Source organism: Eublepharis macularius, chromosome 8, assembly GCF_028583425.1.
Source record: "Eublepharis macularius isolate TG4126 chromosome 8, MPM_Emac_v1.0, whole genome shotgun sequence".
Lineage (NCBI taxonomy): Eukaryota > Metazoa > Chordata > Lepidosauria > Squamata > Eublepharidae > Eublepharis > Eublepharis macularius.
The window spans coordinates 101,357,303-101,379,623 of record NC_072797.1 but is presented as its reverse complement, the minus strand read 5'-3'; the positions used below and the strand labels follow the sequence as shown (position 1 = coordinate 101,379,623).

Sequence of the window (22,321 nt, the reverse complement as noted above, 5' to 3'; positions counted from 1 at the left end):
TTCTCACCACCGACACCTGCTCTCGCCGCCGTGGCCCGTGTGCCAAACAATAGCAGGCTGCAGTTACAGCAAGAGCAGCCCACACTGGCTGGGACAAGGGCCACCTTTGACCCAGGGGCACCCTTTGACCCTGCATGATGATGTCACTCCTGGTAGTGACATCATGTGAGCCAGGAGGTCCCTGGCAACCCTAAACTGAAATATAGATGAATGAATGGATGCTATCATGCTATTAAAACTGCAATACAATGATGTCTTAAGAAGAGTATATGGGAGCTAGTCTAACACATAAAATTACTGTTACTTATGCTTTAACAGACTACATCACTATTTATTTTATGATCTGTAATCAGTTGAAGGTTGAACTACATACAGATAGAAAGAAATCTGTCTGAAGTCATCCTGAATTTTCAATAAGCACAAAAGGTATAAGAGAACTCTGGGGTATTGTATCAAGGCAAGAACTGGCTGAAGTAGCAGCATGTTACTCTGGCTTAAAATAACAAAGTGACTGATTACACAGGCTTCCTGCATTTAAAATGGTAGACACGCCACAACTAGAACACAAAGATACCTTAATATTTTTGACAAGAATGTGAAATGGAAGTCCTAATAGAATGTTTATATTAGCAGCCGAATCATAGCTCCACCTGTACTTACTCTGTTCTTACATCTCCATGACCAACAGGAGGAGAGACAAAAGAGTACATTAATATCCGGTTAGAATTCCAAGTCACTGGAGTGAAAATATCTTTTAAATACTTAATTCTTATCCTGTTAGCATTGCAGTTCTGGATCTGTCAATAAAATGACCTGCAATATCTAAGTATGGAACGTAGAACAAATGACTTATAAAGGAAATATAATTCTATTCTGATAATATTTAGCCTTGAGGGGGAAGAAACTGGAAGATATAATTACAAGTCTAGCAGTGTTCTAACCAATGAGAGCAGTATTTAATTTCAGCTGTTTCTCTCTGTTCTGGAACAAGTTTAGGTACTTCCTGTATCACCTGGGAATGCAAGTTTGACTTTTAATTTTCTTTCCTTAATACTCAATTTGTATAATTGCACCCATTTGTGTGTGAACACCCACCTGCAATTAATCTGATGTAGTTTCCTGAAGGAGTAACAAGAGAGCCTTGAGCTAATGTCATGTAGTAATCAGGCTTCAAGATTAGCTGTGTTCACTTCAAATTAAAACAAAGTGTTGATTTTATATAAGTGACCAAGGCCTAGTTCTCAAAGACCTTCCTACTCTCTGGGAATATGCCAGGACAGGGCCAGTGGCCTTGTTCTGATTAACTGTGTAAAAGTTTGGCCCACCTTACTGAGATACAAGATTCTGTGCTACTCCTGAAATATCTGAAGCTCCCACTCTCTTGGCTTTCCACAAACCATGCAAAACTGAATTATTCAAGAGGGCTTTTAATTCTGGAAACAGGTCTGTCCTGTAAGAGATCAGACAGATGCCTTGGTAAAGGGACATGGCCTGTATACTCTACTATTAGGTACTATCTGCTGGTGTTCCTTTTGAAAGTTTGTATATCATTTAATATGTTCACGTCAAAGTACTCATATTTTGTTTCTGCTTATGTTTCATATCTGTATTCGGCTCTACGCTGGTCTTCAAATTTCTGCAATCCATACCCCATTGCATTGTTTGTCGGGTTTCCCAGTCATTGATTGTATTGACTTAGGCCGCTTCCACACGGTCTATAAATAGCGCACGACTCAGGGAAGGCTGCCGGCTTCCTCGCGCGATTTTTAACACCATCCGACTACAAAACGCCATAAATCACCGTTTGTGGCATTTTGTAAACAGATGGTGTCAAAAATCGAGCGAGGAAGCCGGCAGCCTTCCGTGAGTCTCATGCTACTTATAGGCAGTGTGGAAATGGCCTTACACTGTGAAATCTGTCTTGAGTGTCAGTGAGGAAGGCAGACTATGCATAACATGAATAAAATAATGACAGATCATGGCATTATATTCCCTATCCCCCGCATAAACATCAGTAGCACTGAAACAGTGGAAACAGTTTTTCAGAATTTACTATAAAAAGTAAGCAACATGACAAAGTGTGTAGAATCAGTCAAGGGGATAGCGAGGGAAACAAATTGAAACATCTGTAGAAATGAAATGAACTTGGATTTTCCTGGTAAAAGTTGGATCTACTCTAGAAATACCTCTAGCCATAATTTTAGAGTCACTTCCTGTCATCAAGCAGGATCTGATCTCTAAAGATATAAAAAGGTTAAATAACCGGGGAGACAAAATAGATGATAACTCAATCACTGGGTATTTTTAGCTATTTTAGGTATTCGAGCCCTGATACCACTCATGATTTCAGTATCATCGACAGGATTTAAGACAGGAATCTGTCAGTCTTTTCATTCCTTTGAGAGGTAAAAGATGGCATAAGCAGTTGTGTGCACTGCATTTTTAAGACGCCATCACCATGCCACCTCTTTACAATCACCTCTAAGATATTATCAAGATATAAGGGGAAAAAATACAATAGTCTTCACAGCATACCTTTTGTAGTAGTTTTCTCCATACACTGTTTTGGTACATCTAAGCTGCGCAGTTCCTCTGTGCTTGCATATTTCATAACAGTGTTGATTGAAGATAGGGTGCTGATGAGCTGAGAATTGAGAGAGCCAATTTGTGAATGAGGCTCCCCAAAAGCTTCTGCTAGCTCAGAATAGTTTTCTGCAAGAAGCATCTGCTGTTCTTGAACAAGCTTCTGAACCCGCTCGATGTAGTGATCTAAGCCAGTCCTCATCTCAGGTAGAGGGAATGGATTGTCCAGCGCCAGGCTTCCCGATTCACACACAGATTCATCCCCAACACCAATGCTTCTAGTGCTGGGTGGCACTATTGACACCGGAGGGGGACCACAGGCAATGTTTCTCATTTTCAGGCCAACTAGGTAGTTCTCATTAATACTGATCTGCCCCACTCCAGTATCTTTGGTCTTTGGTAGGGAAGGTTTTTCAAAACCAGCGGTGGTAGAAAGCAATGTTCCCACACCAATGGAACGAGTTTTAGGAGCTGTATTTACATCCTTTACCCTACCATCTCCCACAGCCACGGTCCGCATCTCCACAATAACAGTGTTTGTCTGTTTATCGAAAGTGCTCAGCCAAGTGTTAGTGCTGGAATCAATTAAGGAAACCGTTTCTGTACTGGTGAACTGGTTACACTTTTCTAATACTGTATTGGTTCCCTGAGTAGCTGTACATGGCACTGCCATGACTCCACAATCTGCTCTGCAACCAGTTTCAGTGTTCGTGCTGCAGGAAACACTCTCTATTGATGGACAGACTGTCAGACAATCCCCACAGCCTATAGACCTCACCCCTTTGACTTTCAGCTCTAACTTGCACAAGCTTAGACTGTCCACAGATTCCTCAGTATTGACTCCAGTTTCGCAGATGGTCATTTCTGTTCCCACACTCTTGTTGTACATCTCAACCGATCTCCCAATGCACTGGTCACACACTTCTTTCCTCTCCTTTACAATCCACCAATTCATTGGCACATCTGGACCTACAGCTGCATTCTGTAACACAGGCCTACAGGATACGCCAACATTGCTCATCTGGAGATAGCTCCCTACACATGAGTCAGTAACATCCACATGCCCTCCTACCATTTGGTCTCTTGTTTGTACCACTGCTTCTACTGCTCTACTGAAGACAAGAGGCTGAGTCATCAGTGCTTTGTCTATTTTTTTTCTAGACCCAGCTGCCTGAAGCTCATGCTTCAACTTGGTCATCTCCCTGTCATGAGTTGTTTCCCTCAACTGAACTTCCAGCCGGTAGATTTTCTCTTTTAAGGCTTCAATTGTCTGGTGCTGGAGCTCTATTTCCCGCTCAGCCTCTGTAGATAGACCAAGCATCCCCTCTGTCACTCCAACACTAGAATCTTTAGACTCGTTCTCTGTCCCTATTGCTACATCCCTGCAGGCTCTCAAAGTTCTGTTATATACAATAACATCATTCATATTTTCCTCTGCACCCACACCAACAGACTTCTTTTCTTCTGTTACACTTTCACGGTTCTCTCTCAGGTTAGAGGGAATATCATAACTGCTGTCCTGTATTTTCTTCTCTAAGGCCTGCATTTCAGCAGTCAACTTTCTAAACTCTTCTACCTTTTCTGAGCTCTGTTCCACACTCCCCACTTCTTCCTCACAATCTATGTAGAGTTCCCCACCTCTTCTGACAGGAGAGAGAGTCTTCCACTGTTCTGCGTTTCCTGCACTATAAGATCTCTTTCTGAAATGGCCTGTGTCATTCTGGTTGACTATTCTTTGGCTTTTGAGCTTTGCCACCATCTGCCTCTTCTCTTCCTGCAATACTGAAATCTTAACCTGGAGTACAGGAATGGTTTTGACTTGCTCCTCAAGCTCCTTGAGGTGTTTGAGGGCAATAGCCATTTGTTCCCTGATGTGTTGCAGGTGAACTGGGCTAACATTAGTGACAGGCGTTGATATACCAGAACTCAAAGGACTATGCCGGATGGAACTGCCCAAAGAGGACGTTAGATAAACATTATAGTCTCCATTTCCCTGGTACCCATTCTGAAACTGCTGAGACATCTGATTGTGCCCACTGGATCCAACAAAGGAAGGAAGCGAGCTTGTTGACCCCATGGCTCCAAAACTAGAAAGCCTGGGCCTTCGGGTTTCTCCCGGGATCACCTGCATTGCAATCTTTTCCTGTTCCAGTCGTCTCCGAGTTTCCATTAGAGTTTTTGTGACATGAAGGTTGTGTCTAGGCAGCTGTGGCGAAGGAGGCAGTAACTGTTTGCTTTCAGGGATGGTTAAAAAGTTTGGAGAAGCTTCAAAAGACAAAGATGGTCTTGTGCAGACTGAGGCTGCTGCTTGGCTTTGTGTTGCAAAGAGGGATGATGAATGTTTGTTTTCATCACTGTTAGACGAACAGAGAGATTCATTTGACGTCCATCCGCTGTACTGGATACCAGTGTTTTTGACAGTTACAAAAGGTGCGGTCACTTTCCGCTTTTTCTGAATGTTTAGTTTTTTTATAGTATTTCCTTTCTGAATATCTTCCACGTATTTGAGAAAATCCAAGTCTAGCTGGTAACCATAAGGTGTTTCCACAAAATAAGGATCTGTCTGGTCTCTGTCCTCTTCCCCACTTACAGCATTTTCATCTTTTTCTGAAAGCAAAAAAAGAATAAAATGTTTAAAAGTCTACATGGAATTATTTTTAAAAACTCTATCCAACAGTGTTTAATCAGACTTCTATACTAGAAAAGCTTCCAGATAAAATGTTATCTTGATTACATTTTTAGTATACGCACACACAAACCATTTTAAGAATATGTCAGTGAAACTTAAAGTAGACACTCATTTCTGGAAGATGTCACTTAAGCCACTATATACTCCCTTATTATTATACCACTAAAAGTACTTCACGAAAATCCTACGTTACTACTATAGCATGACATTGTTTTACACATTTTACTACCTACGAAAGGTCAGATAATCCTTAGTATTACAATGATCTATAATACTGCTTAAAGGATTTCTAAGGGTTACAAAAAACATTTCCTCCTCAATTTGCCAGTATTATAACACTTCTAGCAGTTTAGCACTAAGCTGTTTAGATTTTAGCACAAAATAGTCTAAAGAAGCAGTTGTTCCCCACTTAGAAGCAGATTCATTTGTGATTGTTTATGTAGCTTCTTTTATATTCCTATACTGTGCAGAGTGACATATTAAAAACTATGCAGCCAGACCCGTTTCCAGTGCAGTCTAAAATATCTCAGCTGAAAGAGAAACTACCAGCTCAGATATCAGGGCAGCCCAGCTTCCTGCAGACACAGGAGTCGCATGTCGCACCAAAGCAATCTAAATAAAACTGCAGTAGATCTGCTGAGCCTCTGCAGACAGAATATTTAGACCTGTACTTGCTGTATAATCAGCTTCTCCTGCCTAGACAAAAAAGGTAAGAACTTGAACACTAGCACAAAAGCTTTTCAGATTTTCACTGATATTACCTTAAGGTTTCTCTGCTTCTGTCTGACAAACACCCTTCTGTCCAAAGTCTACAGGCCTCAGACTATTCCCCGCAGTCATAGCTTCATACGTCAACAACCTCTTTGCCTGAAAAATCCCTGTCTCTCAACTTTTTTCCTTATGGGGTGATGAGAAATGCTCAGCATTAGTGTAAATACAGGCAAGCAGTTCACAAAGTTTCATAGGCTGAGCTTTCTCCAATGAGTGCATAGTTTTAGCTCAGAAGAAAAAAAATCATTCCCTTTTGCCACTCCTTTTCAGTGCACACTTTTCTCTTAATGGAACAACCTCTTAAAGGTGCACAATCCCTCTTCTTTTAAAATAATATTTCTATAAAATAGGCAATATTTAATAGGTGTTTTATCTATCATATGCATTTGTAAATTTTAAGTTTGTCCTTGAGAGAATAGTTTTTATATACACATGAATGTATTAAGCCTTCCTTTTAGCACATATGGATAAAATGATTTTTAAAATGTTTTTTCTTTAACTGGTTTTTAAGCCAATGCACTATGTGGGAGAACCAAGGGTTAAAATCATGGATTTTATCATCCTCCTCAATTTGTCCCCTCAGAAGTTTCCATCAAATTACAAAATAGTAGTTATTGCTTGCCATCACCCTAATTGCTTTCCTTATAGTTCTCTATACATTATGGTATAGGAAAATAGCATTATATGAGAAAATAAGCATTTTTTATTAGCAGTGTCAAGCACAACAGGGTTATAACAATTTCTGTTTGCTTTTAAACCTGCCTTGGATCTTTAATTCAGCTCCTCTTTATGTTACTGTGGTGGACAGGAGGACTGGCTCCAGCTCTGCCTCACCTGAGAGGCAGCTAATGGGAGTGGGTGGAATGCTGAGCCAATGAGAGAGTCCACTGGAGGGAAAGGAGGCTTTGAGGAGCTGCTGGGAGAAGGGTTTGAGATGTGGCTAAAGGTAGTAGAGAGATAGCTGACTGTTAATCTGTTCTTTTATATTGAAACCTTCCCTGTTTAACCCCAGTATGTTATTAGTTTAAAATCCATTCACTTCTATGCTCCATCGTGTAAATAAAGTTTGTTTTTGTTTTGTTTAACCCTGTTTTGGTAACATTAAATGGGCCTAAATGGTGGCAGCATATATATAAGGAGAGTGGCTCTGAGTTCTGTTTTCCCCAATAGTCCTGGGCTGTAGCTGAGTGAGGGGAGGTACATGAGGTGCATACAGGGAACGGGCTGCCTGTCTGGTGGAACAAGCCTCTGGTTTTGCCCTGTTTATGTGATCTATATATTACTGCCTCCCTCAAAAGGTTTTTGCTGCCACCAAAGATGTTTGGCTTAGACCGCCGCTGTTTAACTGGTACTGTAGGCATGTTTTGTTATAGAGAGCAGTATGACAGAACAGTCAGCACATGAGGGTAGTTGCGAGATATAAAGAGAGCCTAAATTTTAGATGAATCAGGCAGTTTGCTTAACGAGAAGTAGAATTTATTAATAAGACATAAGCATGATGGTAGCAGTTTTGATAAGCATATTGATTTCAAAATAGTTCATAAACTTGGTGGTTTCAAAAAGTTATATTTTCTCAGAACTGGTCACAAAAACTAATTTTTCACAGAGATCTTCACTAACTAAACATACTCTTCTTTCATCCACACAGACATAGATACACTCAGGCCTTTCCACGTGGTTTACCTCACTTGGGACAGAATTTCTCAGAACCTCACACAGATTTGCTGAATTTGACAGAATGAACCCCTTTCAGGCTTCCACACAGTTTGCCTTAGCCAGAAGGAACACTTTTTCTCAGCACCCTGACTAAAAGCTGCAGTTCTTTCCACCCCCAAGGATACAGCAATCACCCAATTACAGCGGACTCCATTCACCCATCCAGCTCCCCTCCTTACTTCAGAGGCCTGCATTTAAACCCACAGTAATAGTTTTTTTAAAACCACATTAACCACCAGCAATAAAATTCAAAAACTTACGTACATACAAAACATTACCAGGGTGTTTAGGAGGGTAGATGGAACAGTGGGGTTAAACCCATGTGCATATTAATATATGTTTACTATTACATTACACCAAAGGATATCGAGAAAGTACATAAAAACTACAAAAGAAAAATGTTGAAAATGTTAAGATATAGATGGAAGCTTTTATCCTATGTGGTGGACTTGCAAAAAAATATTGGAAGGAAATACATGGGGAAATGCAGAATATATTAAAATTTAGATTCTCGATGGAAGCTAAAAGCTACCTTATGGAAGCTAATAGCTATGGAAACTATTAGGAATAGTGCCTAATAAATTACCAAAAGTTCTGGAAGAGATATTTGAATGGTGACCGCAGCTAGAATCACACAGCAAAAAGGAAATCAGACATCAGTCCAGGCTTAGAAGAATGGGAAAACAAACTTGCCGAATATGCAATAATGGCAACATTAACAGCTTATTTGAGAAATAGTTTAGTTACGACTTCCTGTTTGGGATCCATGGAGGTCTAACGCAGCTCCACTTGCGGAGCTGACCGGACTGCCGTTTTAACCGGCCGGCGGGGTGAAAATAGCCCGCGGCCGACTGCTCTCAGGCGGGGAGCAGGCAAAGAACGCTCAAGACCCTAGGGTGAGCTAGATCTCGGACGAGGGGGGGCTCTACACAACGAGTCTCCCCCCGATCCTTGAGGTCCCACCTTGCGACGGGTCGGCTATAATCTCTGCGGCAGTTTTGGGGCCAATTCGGCTGGCATAAGACCTACATACCCAAGCATCGATTGGGGGAAGAAGCTGAGAGGAGAACTTAAAATCGAAACAGCGATTACAACCCGAGAAAAGTGAAGAGAAGGTAAAGATCATTATCTTCTGAGACGGGACAGATTGATAAAAACAGAGAGGAAAAAAAGTAGATTTTTAAACTGCAACAGACTAGTGAAAAGGAGGGGAAGACTCGGCAGGAATCGAATTTAAAAAGAGACTAAGTTTAAAGAAGTTATTAAAGAAATGGGACTATTGTTTTGAATACCTGTGGCTTTGGAGCTGTGAGAAAAAGACACCATCGCGAGATCTGCTGTGGGAAGACGGGAGACAGGAAGTGCGTAATAACAATAGAGTGGCTGGAGAGAAGCGGCCCTTGCTGGAGGGCAGGAAGTAGGGAATCGCCATTTTTGAAAGGGGAAGGGTCGCGGCTTCAGCGGAAGAGGAAGTAGGCCATCTTGGATTACAAAATCATAGAGAAACCATAGAGAAAAGACGCCCGACATTTTGGACTCTTTAAAATTTAATTTCTATAAGAAGACCGGGACATTTAAAATAGAAAAACGTTAAATTTTACGCCACGGAGTTAAGGAAGAGAGCGGATTCGTGGGAGCGAGCTAAAGCAAGCCCCACGATGTCAAAAAAAGAGTGGCAATCGGCAATAGAAAACCTGGATAAAAACCTGGACAAAAAACTTTTAGATATGATTAAAGAACTTAAGGACACGAAATTGGAGCTGATAAAAGAGGTTAAAGAGGTTACACAGACAGTAAAATCGGAGCTGTCAGAAGTGAAAAAAGGTATGGAAACAATACGAAGTGAATTACAAGGAACGCAGCAGAGAGTTAAAACAGTAGAAGACGCGATGGAGAATTTAGCAGACACGCAACAAACAGAGATGAGATTGGTGAAGGGGAGAATGTCAGTTGCAGAAACTAAACATATGGAGAAGCAGCTACGTTTTCGTGGCTTGCCAGAAGTGGAAGGAAAGTCAGCGCAAGAACAGATGACTGAGGTGTTGGCTGAGTACCTGGGGAAGGAGGAGGAGGAAGTTGTGGCTATCCTAGATGTGGCATACCGTGTGAATTCGAGAATAGCAACCCAGAGGAAACTACCAAGAGATGTGATTGTGCAGTTTACAACACGAAATATGAAAGAGAGGATTGTGACAAAACAGTTTCAAGATCCATTGGAGATTGATGGCAAGACGATTATTATAATGAAGGAACTGCCCAGATCAGTGTTACTGGACTGGAAAAAATATAAAGTGCTAATTCAGATTTTGAAGGACATGAAAATCAGGTACAGATGGGAGTTACCGGAAGGAGTGTCCTTTGAGTTTGGAGGGGCCAAAAAACGCATCAGATCTGAGCGAGAGATGGAGCGATTTATTAAGGACAATGAAAAAGACTTACCAACAAGATCATGAGTATGGAGTGTAAAGTATTATCTTGGAATGTAAATGGACTAAACTCACCGAATAAGAGGAAAAATACTTTTCACTGGCTACTAAAACAAAAATGTGACATTGTTTGTTTGCAAGAGACCCATATCAGAAAGCAGGATGTAAAATATTTAAAATCTGGAAAATTGGGCAAAGAATATGTAGCGGCCTCCAACAAGAAAAAAAGAGGAGTGGTGTTGTACATAAAAGAGGAGCTACAGCCAAAATTTGTTATGAGAGATGTGGAAGCTAGATTTGTAGCAGTGGAATGTATTTGGAATTTAAAGAGAGTGTTGGTAGTCGGACTTTATGCACCTAACGGTGCAAAAGAAAGCTTCTTTGAGGATTTAAGGAAGCATTTAGACGATCTTGTATACGACCAGATAATTCTTGCTGGAGACTTCAATGGAGTGACAGACTTGGAACTAGACAAAAAGACTACAACGGCACAAAAGAAAAGAGGACTATTACCAAAGCTTTTTTTTGAGTTGATTCAACAAGAGACTCTTGAAGATGTATGGAGGAGAGAATATCCTAAAAGCAGACAGTTTACTTTTTATTCTGCAAGGCATTCTACATTATCAAGAATTGATATGATCTGGGCCTCAAAAGACTTAGCATTATGGACTAAGGAGGTAGAAATAATGCCTATGGTAGGCTCAGATCACAACCCAATTATGTGGAAATTTGGAAAAAAGAGAAAAAGGAAAGCATGGAGAATAAATGAGGACTTGTTACAGGAAAGAGAGAATATGGAAATACTGAGAAGAGAGACAAAGTTTTTTATACAATACAACGTGAATAAAGAAGTACCAACCAATAAAGTTTGGGATGCTTACAAGGCGGTTGTAAGGGGCATACTAATGGACTTAAATGGTAGAGCAAGAAAGAAGAAAGAGGAGAAAAGACAAGAGATTGAGGAGAAAATAAAAGCCAAAGAAATACAGCTAAAAAAGAGACCAGGGAAAAAGAAGGTATACCAGGAAATTAAAATACTTCAAGAACAGCTAACAGCAATGAGCAATAAAGAATTGGAGTGGAATCTCAAAAGACTGAATCAAAAAGCGTTTGAGGGTGCTAATAAACCTGGGAAGCACCTGGCATGGCAATTGAAGAAGAAAAGGGAAAAGAAGATAATAAATAAAATTTGCGAAGATAACAAAACGTATTTGGAGCAGGCTACCATTAGTAGAGCCTTTTATAAATTTTACGCTAAGCTGTATAATAAAAAAGAAGTAAACAAAGAATCAATAGCGTCATATTTGGAGAAAACCAAACTTCCAGAAATCTCGGAAGCTTGGAGAAATAAGTTGAATAGTGAAGTAACTGACGAGGAAATAAGTAAGGCAATACAATCTGCAAATCTAGGAAAGGCGCCAGGGCCAGATGGACTTACGGCTAAATTCTATAAGACAATGGCTAATGAACTGGCACCATTCCTAAAAGAGGTGATGAATGGGGTTTTAAGGGATCAAAGGATTCCAGAAACTTGGAGTGAAGCGAATATATCATTGATCCCAAAAGAGGGCCAAGACCTGACTAATGTGAAAAATTATAGACCTATATCGCTACTCAACAATGACTATAAAATTTTTGCGAAGATATTGGCGGAGAGATTGAAGGGGTGGCTCTCGGAAGTCATAGAGGAGGAACAAGCAGGCTTTTTGCCAGACAGACAAATAAGAGACAACTTAAGGACAGTGATCAATGCTATTGAATATTATGACAAGCGTTGTGACAAAGAGGTTGGTTTCTTCTTTGTTGACGCTGAAAAAGCGTTTGACAATTTAAACTGGGACTTTATGTTTGCCACTATGGAAAAGCTACAATTGGGAGAAAGGTTCATCAGAGCAATTAAGGAAATTTATAGAGACCAGACTGCAGCAATTGTGGTGAATGATGAATTGACCAAGAAATTGACGATAAGTAAAGGAACAAGACAAGGTTGCCCGTTATCTCCATTGTTGTTCATTTTAGTATTGGAGATTCTGATGATACAAATACGTCAAGATGATGAAATTCGTGGAATAAAAATAAAGGACTATTCATACAAGGTCAGAGCATTTGCGGATGACATAATGTTAATTGTAGAGGACCCATTGGAGAACATGCCAAGAGTGATAGATAAGATCAAGAAGTTTGGAGACTTGGCAGGTTTCTTCATCAACAAAAAGAAGTCAAAGATATTATGCAAAAATATGACTAAGCAGAAACAACAATTGTTAATGGAAACAACGGATTGTGAAGTAACAAGTAAAGTGAAATATTTGGGAGTCGAATTAACTGCAAAGAACATAGATCTATTCAAAAACAATTATGAAAAACTATGGACTCAGATAGAGAGAGACTTGATTAAATGGAATAGATTGAATTTGTCATGGTTGGGCAGGATTGCAGCAGTTAAGATGAATGTGTTACCAAGAGTAATGTTTTTGCTACAGACAATACCAATCATCAGAGACTCCAAACAATTTGAAAAATGGCAGAGGAAAATATCAGATTTTGTTTGGGCAGGCAAGAAGCCTCGAGTGAAAGTGAAAGTTTTACAAGATGCAAAGGAAAGAGGCGGAATGCAACTGCCCAATCTGAGACTTTATCATGATGCAATCTGCCTAGTTTGGTTGAAAGAATGGATGACATTAAAGAACAAGAAACTATTAGCCCTAGAGGGATATAAAAAAATATTTGGATGGCACGCATATTTATGGCATGACAAAGTAAAGGTCAACTCGATGTTCCTGCATCACTTTGTTCGGAGAAGTTTATACATAATCTGGAAGAAGTACAGAATTTATCTACAAGAAGGAACCCCTTTGTGGGTGGTTCCATATGAGGTGATAGACCCGAGAGCTGTTGATAATGAACAACAATGTTTAACGTATAAAGAAATAACTAAAACTGAAGCATCCAAACTTAGAATAAAGACACAAGAGGAACTATCACCTAACTACGATTGGTTCCAGTATAGACAGATCAGAGACTTATATAATTCGGACTCTGTAAAGGGAGGTATACGAATAGAGAATTCGGAACTAGAGCAGACCCTTCTTAAAGAAGATAAGAAAAGAATATCCAAGGTATACCAAGTACTGTTGAAGTGGTATACCGAGGATGAGATAGTTAAAACACAAATGGTGAAATGGGCTATAAACTTTAATAAAGAAATAACAATGGAGGCATGGGAATACTTGTGGAAAACTACAATGAAGACAACGACATGTATTAATATCAAAGAGAACATTTATAAAATGATCTATCGTTGGTACATGACACCAAAGAAGATTGCGCTAGGGAATTTGAATACTTCTAATAAATGCTGGAAATGTAAGAAGCATGAGGGCTCCCTCTATCATATGTGGTGGTCGTGTGAGGTAGCCAGGCAGTACTGGGGTGAAATAATAAGAGAAATGAGTGAAATTTTACAATTTCAAATTAATAAGAACCCAGAACTCCTGCTACTGAACTTGGGAATGGAGGGAATTCCAGCCCAACACAGGACGTTGATATTTTATATGACAGCAGCAGCTAGACTTTTGTATGCGCAAAAATGGAAAGTACAAGAAGTGCCAACTATTGAAGATTGGACTTACAAATTGCTGTATATGGCTGAAATGGACAAGATGACAAGAAAATTGAGAGATCTGGACTCAGGGCAGTTCAACACAGACTGGGAGAAGCTGAAACAATACCTGGAGAAGAAATGGGAGGTGGGAGGAAAACTGTGGCAGTTTGAGAACTACTGAAGTATTGAAGTAGAGGGGGGAGACTTTACCGGGGGGAGAAGAGATAAATGTGAATTAATAAGCAGTCAGATTAATAGATTGACATATATATAGATATATATAGGTTAACAAACAGAACATAGAGAAAATAATTAATTATAAGGACTAAATATAAGGAGCGATTAACTAACAATATTTTCTTTTTTTTCTGACAAGTTTTGTACCAAACTGAATGTCTGAAGATATAGATGGGTCAAATTGATTGACTACGTGAGGAGAGATATATAGAACTATTATAAAAAGATAGAATGAGTAATATATATAGAGAATAAGTCAAATTGTTTGATATAAACGAATGTATGATCTATATGGTTTATGATATATAGAAATACCTGAAATTGAAAAATTGGGATAAATTGTTTATCTAAGATGGAAACAAAGGCTTACAGTTTGGGCATATAATGTTAAAAATAGTTAAGGATGTACTGCTTAGAATAATGGAAAATATATATTTGTTTTAGATAGAGGAAGCTAATAAAAGTAAGGGAAAGGGGACAAAGGGTTGGAAAGCTGTTGGAAGTCAACAAAAAGGGGGGGGAAAGGGAGGGGGTTAGAGATGAAAAAATTGGGGAAAATTGAATGTAAATGTGGAAATAATGGATTCTAACCCAATAAAAATTTTTCAAAAAAAAAAAAAAAGAGAAATAGTTTAGTTACAAATTTTGAGGAAAGATAGAATGTGTATTATGCAAGCAGAAGACAAATGTAGGCAATATAAAAGCAGAATGAGAATAAGTTCCAAATGAAACGTCTTGAATAAAAATGTAATTCCTTATGTATTTTGATATATTATCCATTTGTTAAAAAAGTTGTGTCAGCTATATAGAAATGGTGAAAGTATGTAATATTGACTATGTTACAATGATGTAAAACAGATCAGTTATCAAATTTGTAATTTAAGATGTTGAATATAAAGGTATCCAATCATAAGTATTTTTGTATCTTATAGAAAGTGTCTTTAAAAATTTGATGAAGGGGATGTTGAGGAGAAATATCTTGTGTTTTATATATTCTGTTATATATAATTATTTCTGATTTACACAACTATGTTATATAATCCCTTTTTTCTTTCTGTATATCTATTATTCTGTTTTTCAAAATAAAAATATACTACAAAAATGTAGGTTTACTATTAAAATGTAATTTCACTTGACATTCAAAACATAAAAGGAGACTGCTAAAAAGTGATCTACCCCCATGGGAGCAGCACATACTTGAATAGTGGCAGGATTTTTAAGAGTTGATACTAGAGGTGGGCATGAACTGCAAGACAAACTAAAGTTCGTGATGAACTGGGCCAGTTCGTGCTTTGCAAACCAGTGGTTTGTGGAAGCCTGTTCATTTGGTTTGTGAAAAAGCCCAATACCTCTTTTCATGCCACTGCAAAGTGACACAGAAAGTGGCATTTAACCCCCCCCGATCAGCTGCTTGTCGGGGACATCCCCAACAAGCAGCTGATCCAAGCCTGCAGGAGATGAAAAGCCCTTTTCCGTGCTGCTGCGAAGCAGCACAGAAAGGGGCATTTAAACCCCCGGATCAGCTGCTTATCGGGGATCTGATTCAAGCCAGCTAGGGTGAAATGCCCCTTTCCCAGCTGCTGTGAAGCAGCACAGAAAGGGGCATTTAAACCCCCGGGTCAGTTCCTTGCTGGGGATCTCCCCGACAAGCAGCTGATCCAAGCTGGTGGGGAGTGAAATGTCCCTTTCCCTGCCACTGCGAAGCAGCACAGAAAGGGGTATTTAAACCCCATGAACTGGTTCGCGAACTGGGGCAAGTTCGTGAAACTTCGTGTTTTTTTAAACTGGACAAACCACACGGTTCAGTTTTTTTCTGGTTCGTACCTAACTCTAGTCGATACTCTATCTAGGGCCTGGAAGAATGACCACCAACCTCCACAATGAACATAAACTGTCTTAGAACTAAAGAAACACAAAATTACCCAGGCAATAAAAATCAACTGAAAAATGGTAAATTCTGTAATAGAAAGAAAACTTGAAGAGTAGGGAAAGCATGTACCCTGCACTGAAATGGACCCTTTACCATTGTACAGGAATGTGAAAGGAAAGGCTTATTAAAAGATAATTAAATGTGAGCAAGTCATGAGTGACATAATGTATCAGAATGCAGCAGACTACCTCTACTGGCAACAAAACTGAACAGCATTTGAACAGTATTCCAGAGGAGGAAAAGCCTCCTGAGCAGTTTTGTCCAACAGTATTACTATATATGTGAAGATGATGATTAAGCAATGAATGTGGGGGGTGGGGGTGGGTGGGACAGAGCAAGCATGAGCTTGATTCATCTTGTGCTCGCAGAACAGAAACACACATATAGGTGAGGCTAACATACCTGGGTATCAAAATGGAGGTTGCCCCTTTTAAAATGGAAACACTATATGGGTTCATATCTTTCTAACATAAAAAGGAACAGTTACAGGTAAGGATGAGATCTGGTGTTCCTGTTTATGTTAGAAAGATATGAACCCATATATTCCCTAAAATTTCTGCTTTGTACTCTAGCTCGCAATTGAAGTAGCTGCTATCCCTTATTCCTATGCAAAAAAGAACATGCATAGTTGTGAGTAGAGTGTAACCACTTCTGTCTTCCTAGACCCAAATAGGTAGAAGACCCTTTCAAAAGTAGCATTACTTGCTCAGAGCGGGACCACAAGTGACACCTGACACAGGTTGGACACTTGCCAGCTTCCCTCAAGTTTTGATGGGAAATGTAGGCAGCTTGGCGGAATGTTGGACAAGTGACAGTTGAAAAGTCCATTGGACAGCAGTCAGAGAGTCAAGCTGCAAGACCAGGATGCCTACATTTCCCATCAAAACTTGAGGGAAGCTGACTAGTGTCCAACCTGTGTCAGGCGTCACTTGTGGTCCCGCTCTGAGCAAGTAATGCTACTTTTGAAAGGGTCTTCTACCTATTTGGGTCTAGGAAGACAGAAGTGGTTACACTCTACTCACAACTATGCATGTTCTTTTTTGGGAGCATCCATTAGAAACTGCAGCAAACTAACAATGGATCTTCTAGCACTAACTTAATAATAACTGAACTAACTGGCCAAGTAGGAGCACATCTAACAGTAAAAGGTAGCACAAAGCCACCAATCTAAAATAATACTAAGAAACATGACAGCCAAGCACAACTTCCTTATATGTAAACCAATCTAGGCAAATGGATTTAGTATGGTTAGAATAAGAGTTACAGCTGCCAACCATTCATTAGTTTACTGAAATGACAAGTAGAACTGCATTCTGGCAGGTAACCAACTCCACCCATCGACACCCAGAACACCCTCTCATGGCCTCTAATTTTCTGCAGCCACAGTTTCCACCCCATGTCCTCAAACAGGGCTAATTCCAAGTTTGTTTTGGGTCTGTGCATATAAGGGTCCTGCATCCCAATCACTCACCCCCTGTGGTAATGAACACCCATCATATGACAGCTTCCCCTTACAAAGGAGGGAAACTAAAGTAAGGTAGTCACCCCTTCAAATGACTTATCTCCCTTCTAGGAAACAGTGTGCTTTTATTTTTTAAAAAAAATTCTGAGAACATCAGTGGAGTTACACTTTTCCTTTTTGTGCTTAAAGGCAAAGTTCTCAGGCACCCTCCTCCCAAGATTTTTTAAAAAGAGCTTATGAGTAGAGTATTTTCCCTTTGCAAAGGATGTGCTCTCTTACCTGAAAGGCTGCAAGAAACAAAAATGGCAGGCAGTTAAGAGGTCCGGACTCTGCCACTGGATAGAGAAGCCAGCTAGCCCAGGGCAGACTCCTTCATGCACCTTTTACTTGCCACTTTCCCAAGCCTCTTAAAGCCTTAGAGCAGCCACAACAGTTCCCAAGGAGGTTTACAATAAAGGAATTTATAAAATGCACCATTTAAAATAGTTCCTTAGAGATGGTAACAGGAGGCAGCAGTGGGCTGTTCAGTACTTCCCCACAGCCTTCTACATATTCTGGTTCCTGCATTTTCCTTCTTCACATAGCCATTGGCAAAGGCAGGGAAAGTAGTGCCACTACCCCTTTAGAAAACTGCTCCAACAAGAGATGTTAATTTCCCTAAAGCTGGAGGAGGATAACAACACAGTTCTGCTTGGCTACAAACAGGAAGGGCTTCATTTTTCTCCATGTGATTTCCCTTGCCACACTGAGAACCTATACTATATCATTTAAAAAAAATGGATACACATTTAGAGGCTTCTGTATTTATTTATTTACAAAACGTATACCCCACGTTTCTGCCTTCATCAGGCCACCAAGGCAGTTAACAGAACCATGCAAAATAAAAACAAATCTTTAAAACCTAATCTTTAAAACCAAGTTAAAATGCACATACAATACAATAAAATACATATACATAAACACAACTATCACAGAGATCCGTGACAACAACAATTAAAAACAGGGCGAGGAGGAGGGACTGCTGAGAAAACACTAGCCCAAACAAAAACAAACCTTCACTCACTGGGATGCCACCTGCCTAGTCCCAGAAGGTGGGGCACCCAAAGTAGGGCCTCAGAAAATGACTGCAGCGGTTGGATAGGTTCATAAGTGAATAAGCGGTGTTTCAGGTATGCTGTGTTCCAAGCCAGATAAAGCTTTAAAGGTCGACACACAAGCATCTTGAATTGGGCCACACAAGCTTCTGGAACTGGGCCTATCTACACTAGATTGGGATCCAGCGTAGACAGGCCAAGATGAGTTGATATAGCCCACTCCAGTCAATATACTGGTTGCAGCGTTCTGTAATAACTAAGGCTTCTAAGTACTTTTCAATGGCAGCCCCAAGCAGAGCGCATTGCAGTGATCTAATCTAGATATAACCAGGGCGTGCACCACAGAGTATCTTTCTTACCCAGGAAAAGCCACAGCTGGCTAACCAGTCAACGCTGGTAAAAGGCACTCCTGCACACAACTGCCACATGCTTATCCAACTGTAGGCCTGTGTTCAAGAGCACCTCCAGACTACAGACCTGTGCCTACAAGGGGAGTGCATTCCCATCTAAACACAGGACAAATTAAATCCCAGGCCAGACCTTCCACTTACCAGGAACACTACTGTCTTGTAGGGATTAAGCTTCAGTTTATTAGCCTACATCCAGACATTGGTTCAGATTTCCTATAGTCTCCCTGGGATCAGCCTGAAATGCAAGATAGGGCTGAGAGTCATCCACATATTGGTGACAATTCACCCCAAAGCTCTGGATGACCTCATCCAGTGGTTTCATGTAGATATTGAAAAGCATAAGGGACAAGAGTTGCTGGATTTGTCTCGAGTCATCCTCCACTGTTTGTCTACCCATCTCCCTTTTCTTTTCATCACCAACAGCCCCTCAAGTAAACCAAGGGGCTATCTGGGCCCTAACACCTGAGAGAGAGTGTTTGAGGGCCAAGCTACAAGTGACGAATGACACAGGTTGGACACTTGTCAGTTTCCCTCAAGTTTTGATGGGAAATGTAGGTATCCTGGTCTTGCAGCTTGGCTCTCCAACTGCTGTCCAATGGACTTTTCAACTGTCTCTTGTCCAACATTCCACCAAGCTGCCTATATTTCCCATCAAAACTTGAGGGAAGCTGACAACTGTCCAACCTGTGTCATTCGTCACTTGTAGCTTGGCCCTCAGAGGGATAAAATCAGCAACTCAGATTTCCTCATTTCGAAGGTCAATCAGGGCATTGAGCACAGCATCAACTACAGCAACTATCAAGTAGGTAAGTTCAAAGAAGATGAATAGATCAAAGTAGTTTTGCTTGCTCAGTCCATTCATTCAATAGTCAACTTCAGGACCCTCAGATGAGTTCTGAAGCCTCACCTGCCAGGTTGTGAGCCCCTATAGAGAGGCCATATTTTTTTGCTGCATTTTAGAAAGTCGTGCTGCATGTGTAGAAAGCAAGGGAGTCATGCCTCCTGCCTCTTTCTGAATGATTTTGAGAGCAACATTAAGACAGCAAGCCAAAGTCACTCAGTGGTAGAAAGAATACTTCCCTGACTGACCCTTCACTTATTCCTCACAATGGTACACCTCCTGATAGTTGGCTTGTATTTCCTGTGACCAGTGAGGTCATATTTCTGGCTTTCCTTCTTTCCATCACATTTCCTTACTTTTAAAATTCATTTAACGTATTTTAGTCCAGTCCACCTTTTCACCCAGTGTAGGGTCTCTAAAGTGGCTCTTGCAGCTCAGTAGGCCCTGGGTTTAGAGAGGATGGAGATCACTGCCTCAACTGACCATGTACCAACAGAACAATCGGATGGGGTTACCACTGTTCATACACCTGAAAGCCCTTCTAATATATAGTTATTTCATTTTGTACAAACAAAATTTGATCAAAAGTTTATTTAAAAAAAAATTATTAGCTGCCTTTCTACCTTGCAGGAACTCAAGGCAGCTTACAATATAAATGAAATAACAAAGTGAATAAAAACACAGTTTTATAATATATGGCCCAGTAATCAAAACCCAAGAGCCCTCTGGCACAGAGTGGTAAGCGGCAGTACTGCAGCCCAAGCTCTGCTCATGACCTGGTGGAAGCAGGGTTCAGATAGCGTAGCTGGCTCAAGGTTGACTCAGCCTTCCATCCTTTCGAGGTCGATAAAATGAGTGCCCAGTTTCTTGGGGGTAAAGTGTAGATGACTGGGGAAGGCAATGGCAAACCACCCCGTAACAAAAGTCTGCCAAGAAAACGTTGTGATGTGACGTCTCCCCATGGGTCAGTTATGACTTGGTGCTTGCACAGGGGACTACCTTTACCTTTTTAAAATCAAAACCCATGTCTTTTAATTGTAAAATTGCAACATATAAAATTAGGATCTTCTGAAGCATTTAAATATGCCTATTGTTAGACTCGCTACCACCTTCCTTCCCAGAACTCGGAGATGGGTTTCTCTGCCAAAGAATTTAAGTTGGCAAAGACCTTCCTTTTGGCTTCTGTCAGCTTGTCTTGAACTTAGGCAAATCTCTGTTGGAGCAATTATTGTTGTGTTTTATTTTACTGTCTGCTTTACTTTGTTTAGTTTAAATGCTTAAAAGGCAATAAAGTGCTCCTCTTAATTCATTTCTCATATTTTAAGGGGTTTATTTTTAGCATATGCCATATCAGGCATAGCTGTATTAATTCTCTCTTGCAAGGATGAAAACATACTGTTTTCTACAGGATCAATAAACTTGCATGTCACCACCACCACTTCCTGACATGTGTTTAGAGTAAATATTGTTTCAAAGAGCAACTATGTGCAAGACCTTATGTGTAATGAACACCACACCATTTGTTTTATTAAATAATGCTGCAATAGCTATTATGGGACACCTCTGAGGACAGAAGTAGACATTATTCCTTAGGTTTGTATTCCGCATATTCTAACATCTCCAACCAAATTCTGTTGCAGCAGCTCATACTACTTACTTGTAGAATAGTAATTTTTTGTGCTAATTAGCATATTACTTTTCTTGCTCAGTAAAACAAGAACATCCATACAGGCAGACTTCACAGGTGCCCTTGCACAGCAAATGCCCACTGGTAGTCTGCAAGATAAGACTTCAGTTTGCAGGAATTTAGGGTCATGATTCCGGCCTCTGTATAGGATCCTAAAAAATAGTTACTCCTAGACTGCTGGAGAAGGAGCCAGACTCTGCACAAAAAAACCTCACTATTGGGTATTTTCAATAAGATGTTCAATAGCAACCTTTGGTCATTCTCTGACTCCATCATACTCTGTTGCCTTTTTGCTGTATAGCTCTACAACAATTTATAAGCCATATTCCTGGGATACTTTTGCAATTGTTGCCCTTACTGGCAGCTTTCCATATCCAAGGCCTTCACATCTTCATCCAGTTTACTAATCTTAGCCAAGCAATTTTTCATGTTGGAGCTAAGGGAGGCACCACTAGCTGGGGTTAATCAGTGAGATTAAGAGAAGAGAACTCTGTCAGCCCGGGATTTCTTGACACACAACCTCTCAGAGGGATTAATGAAAAAGAACAAAGTCTTCCAAGTTCTACACAAGACCTGCTTAGTCACTACTCTGTATAGTAACTGCCTGCACAACTTCGACACCTGTCCGATACAAGTTTCTCACTGGGTTCACTGGCAAATTAGTTGTAAAGAAGTAAAAAGGGGGCTTGTCTAGAGCAATGAAACAATATTCTTAGACTGCCCTACACCAGGAACAGATGGTTCTACCCTTTACCAAGAACAACTCTTGCAGCTCATCACTCTTTATCTCCCTCATGGAAACAGTTCGCCATTCCTACAAATACCAGTGTATCTATAAACAAGATGTAATATCTAACACCAGAATCTCTCC

At 40.2% G+C, this 22,321-nt stretch overlaps 1 protein-coding gene across 2 annotated transcripts in view; it reads right to left on the bottom strand.

Moving 5' to 3' along the window:
• Nucleotides 1-22,321, bottom strand: part of KANK1 (KN motif and ankyrin repeat domains 1) — a 159,726-nt gene that overhangs the window by 25,106 nt on the left and 112,299 nt on the right. For both annotated transcript variants that reach the window (XM_054987287.1, XM_054987288.1), the window contains exon 3: nt 2,536-5,190. In XM_054987287.1, the coding sequence (XP_054843262.1) occupies nt 2,536-5,190 (2,655 nt within the window). The remainder of the gene's footprint in view (nt 1-2,535; nt 5,191-22,321) is intronic.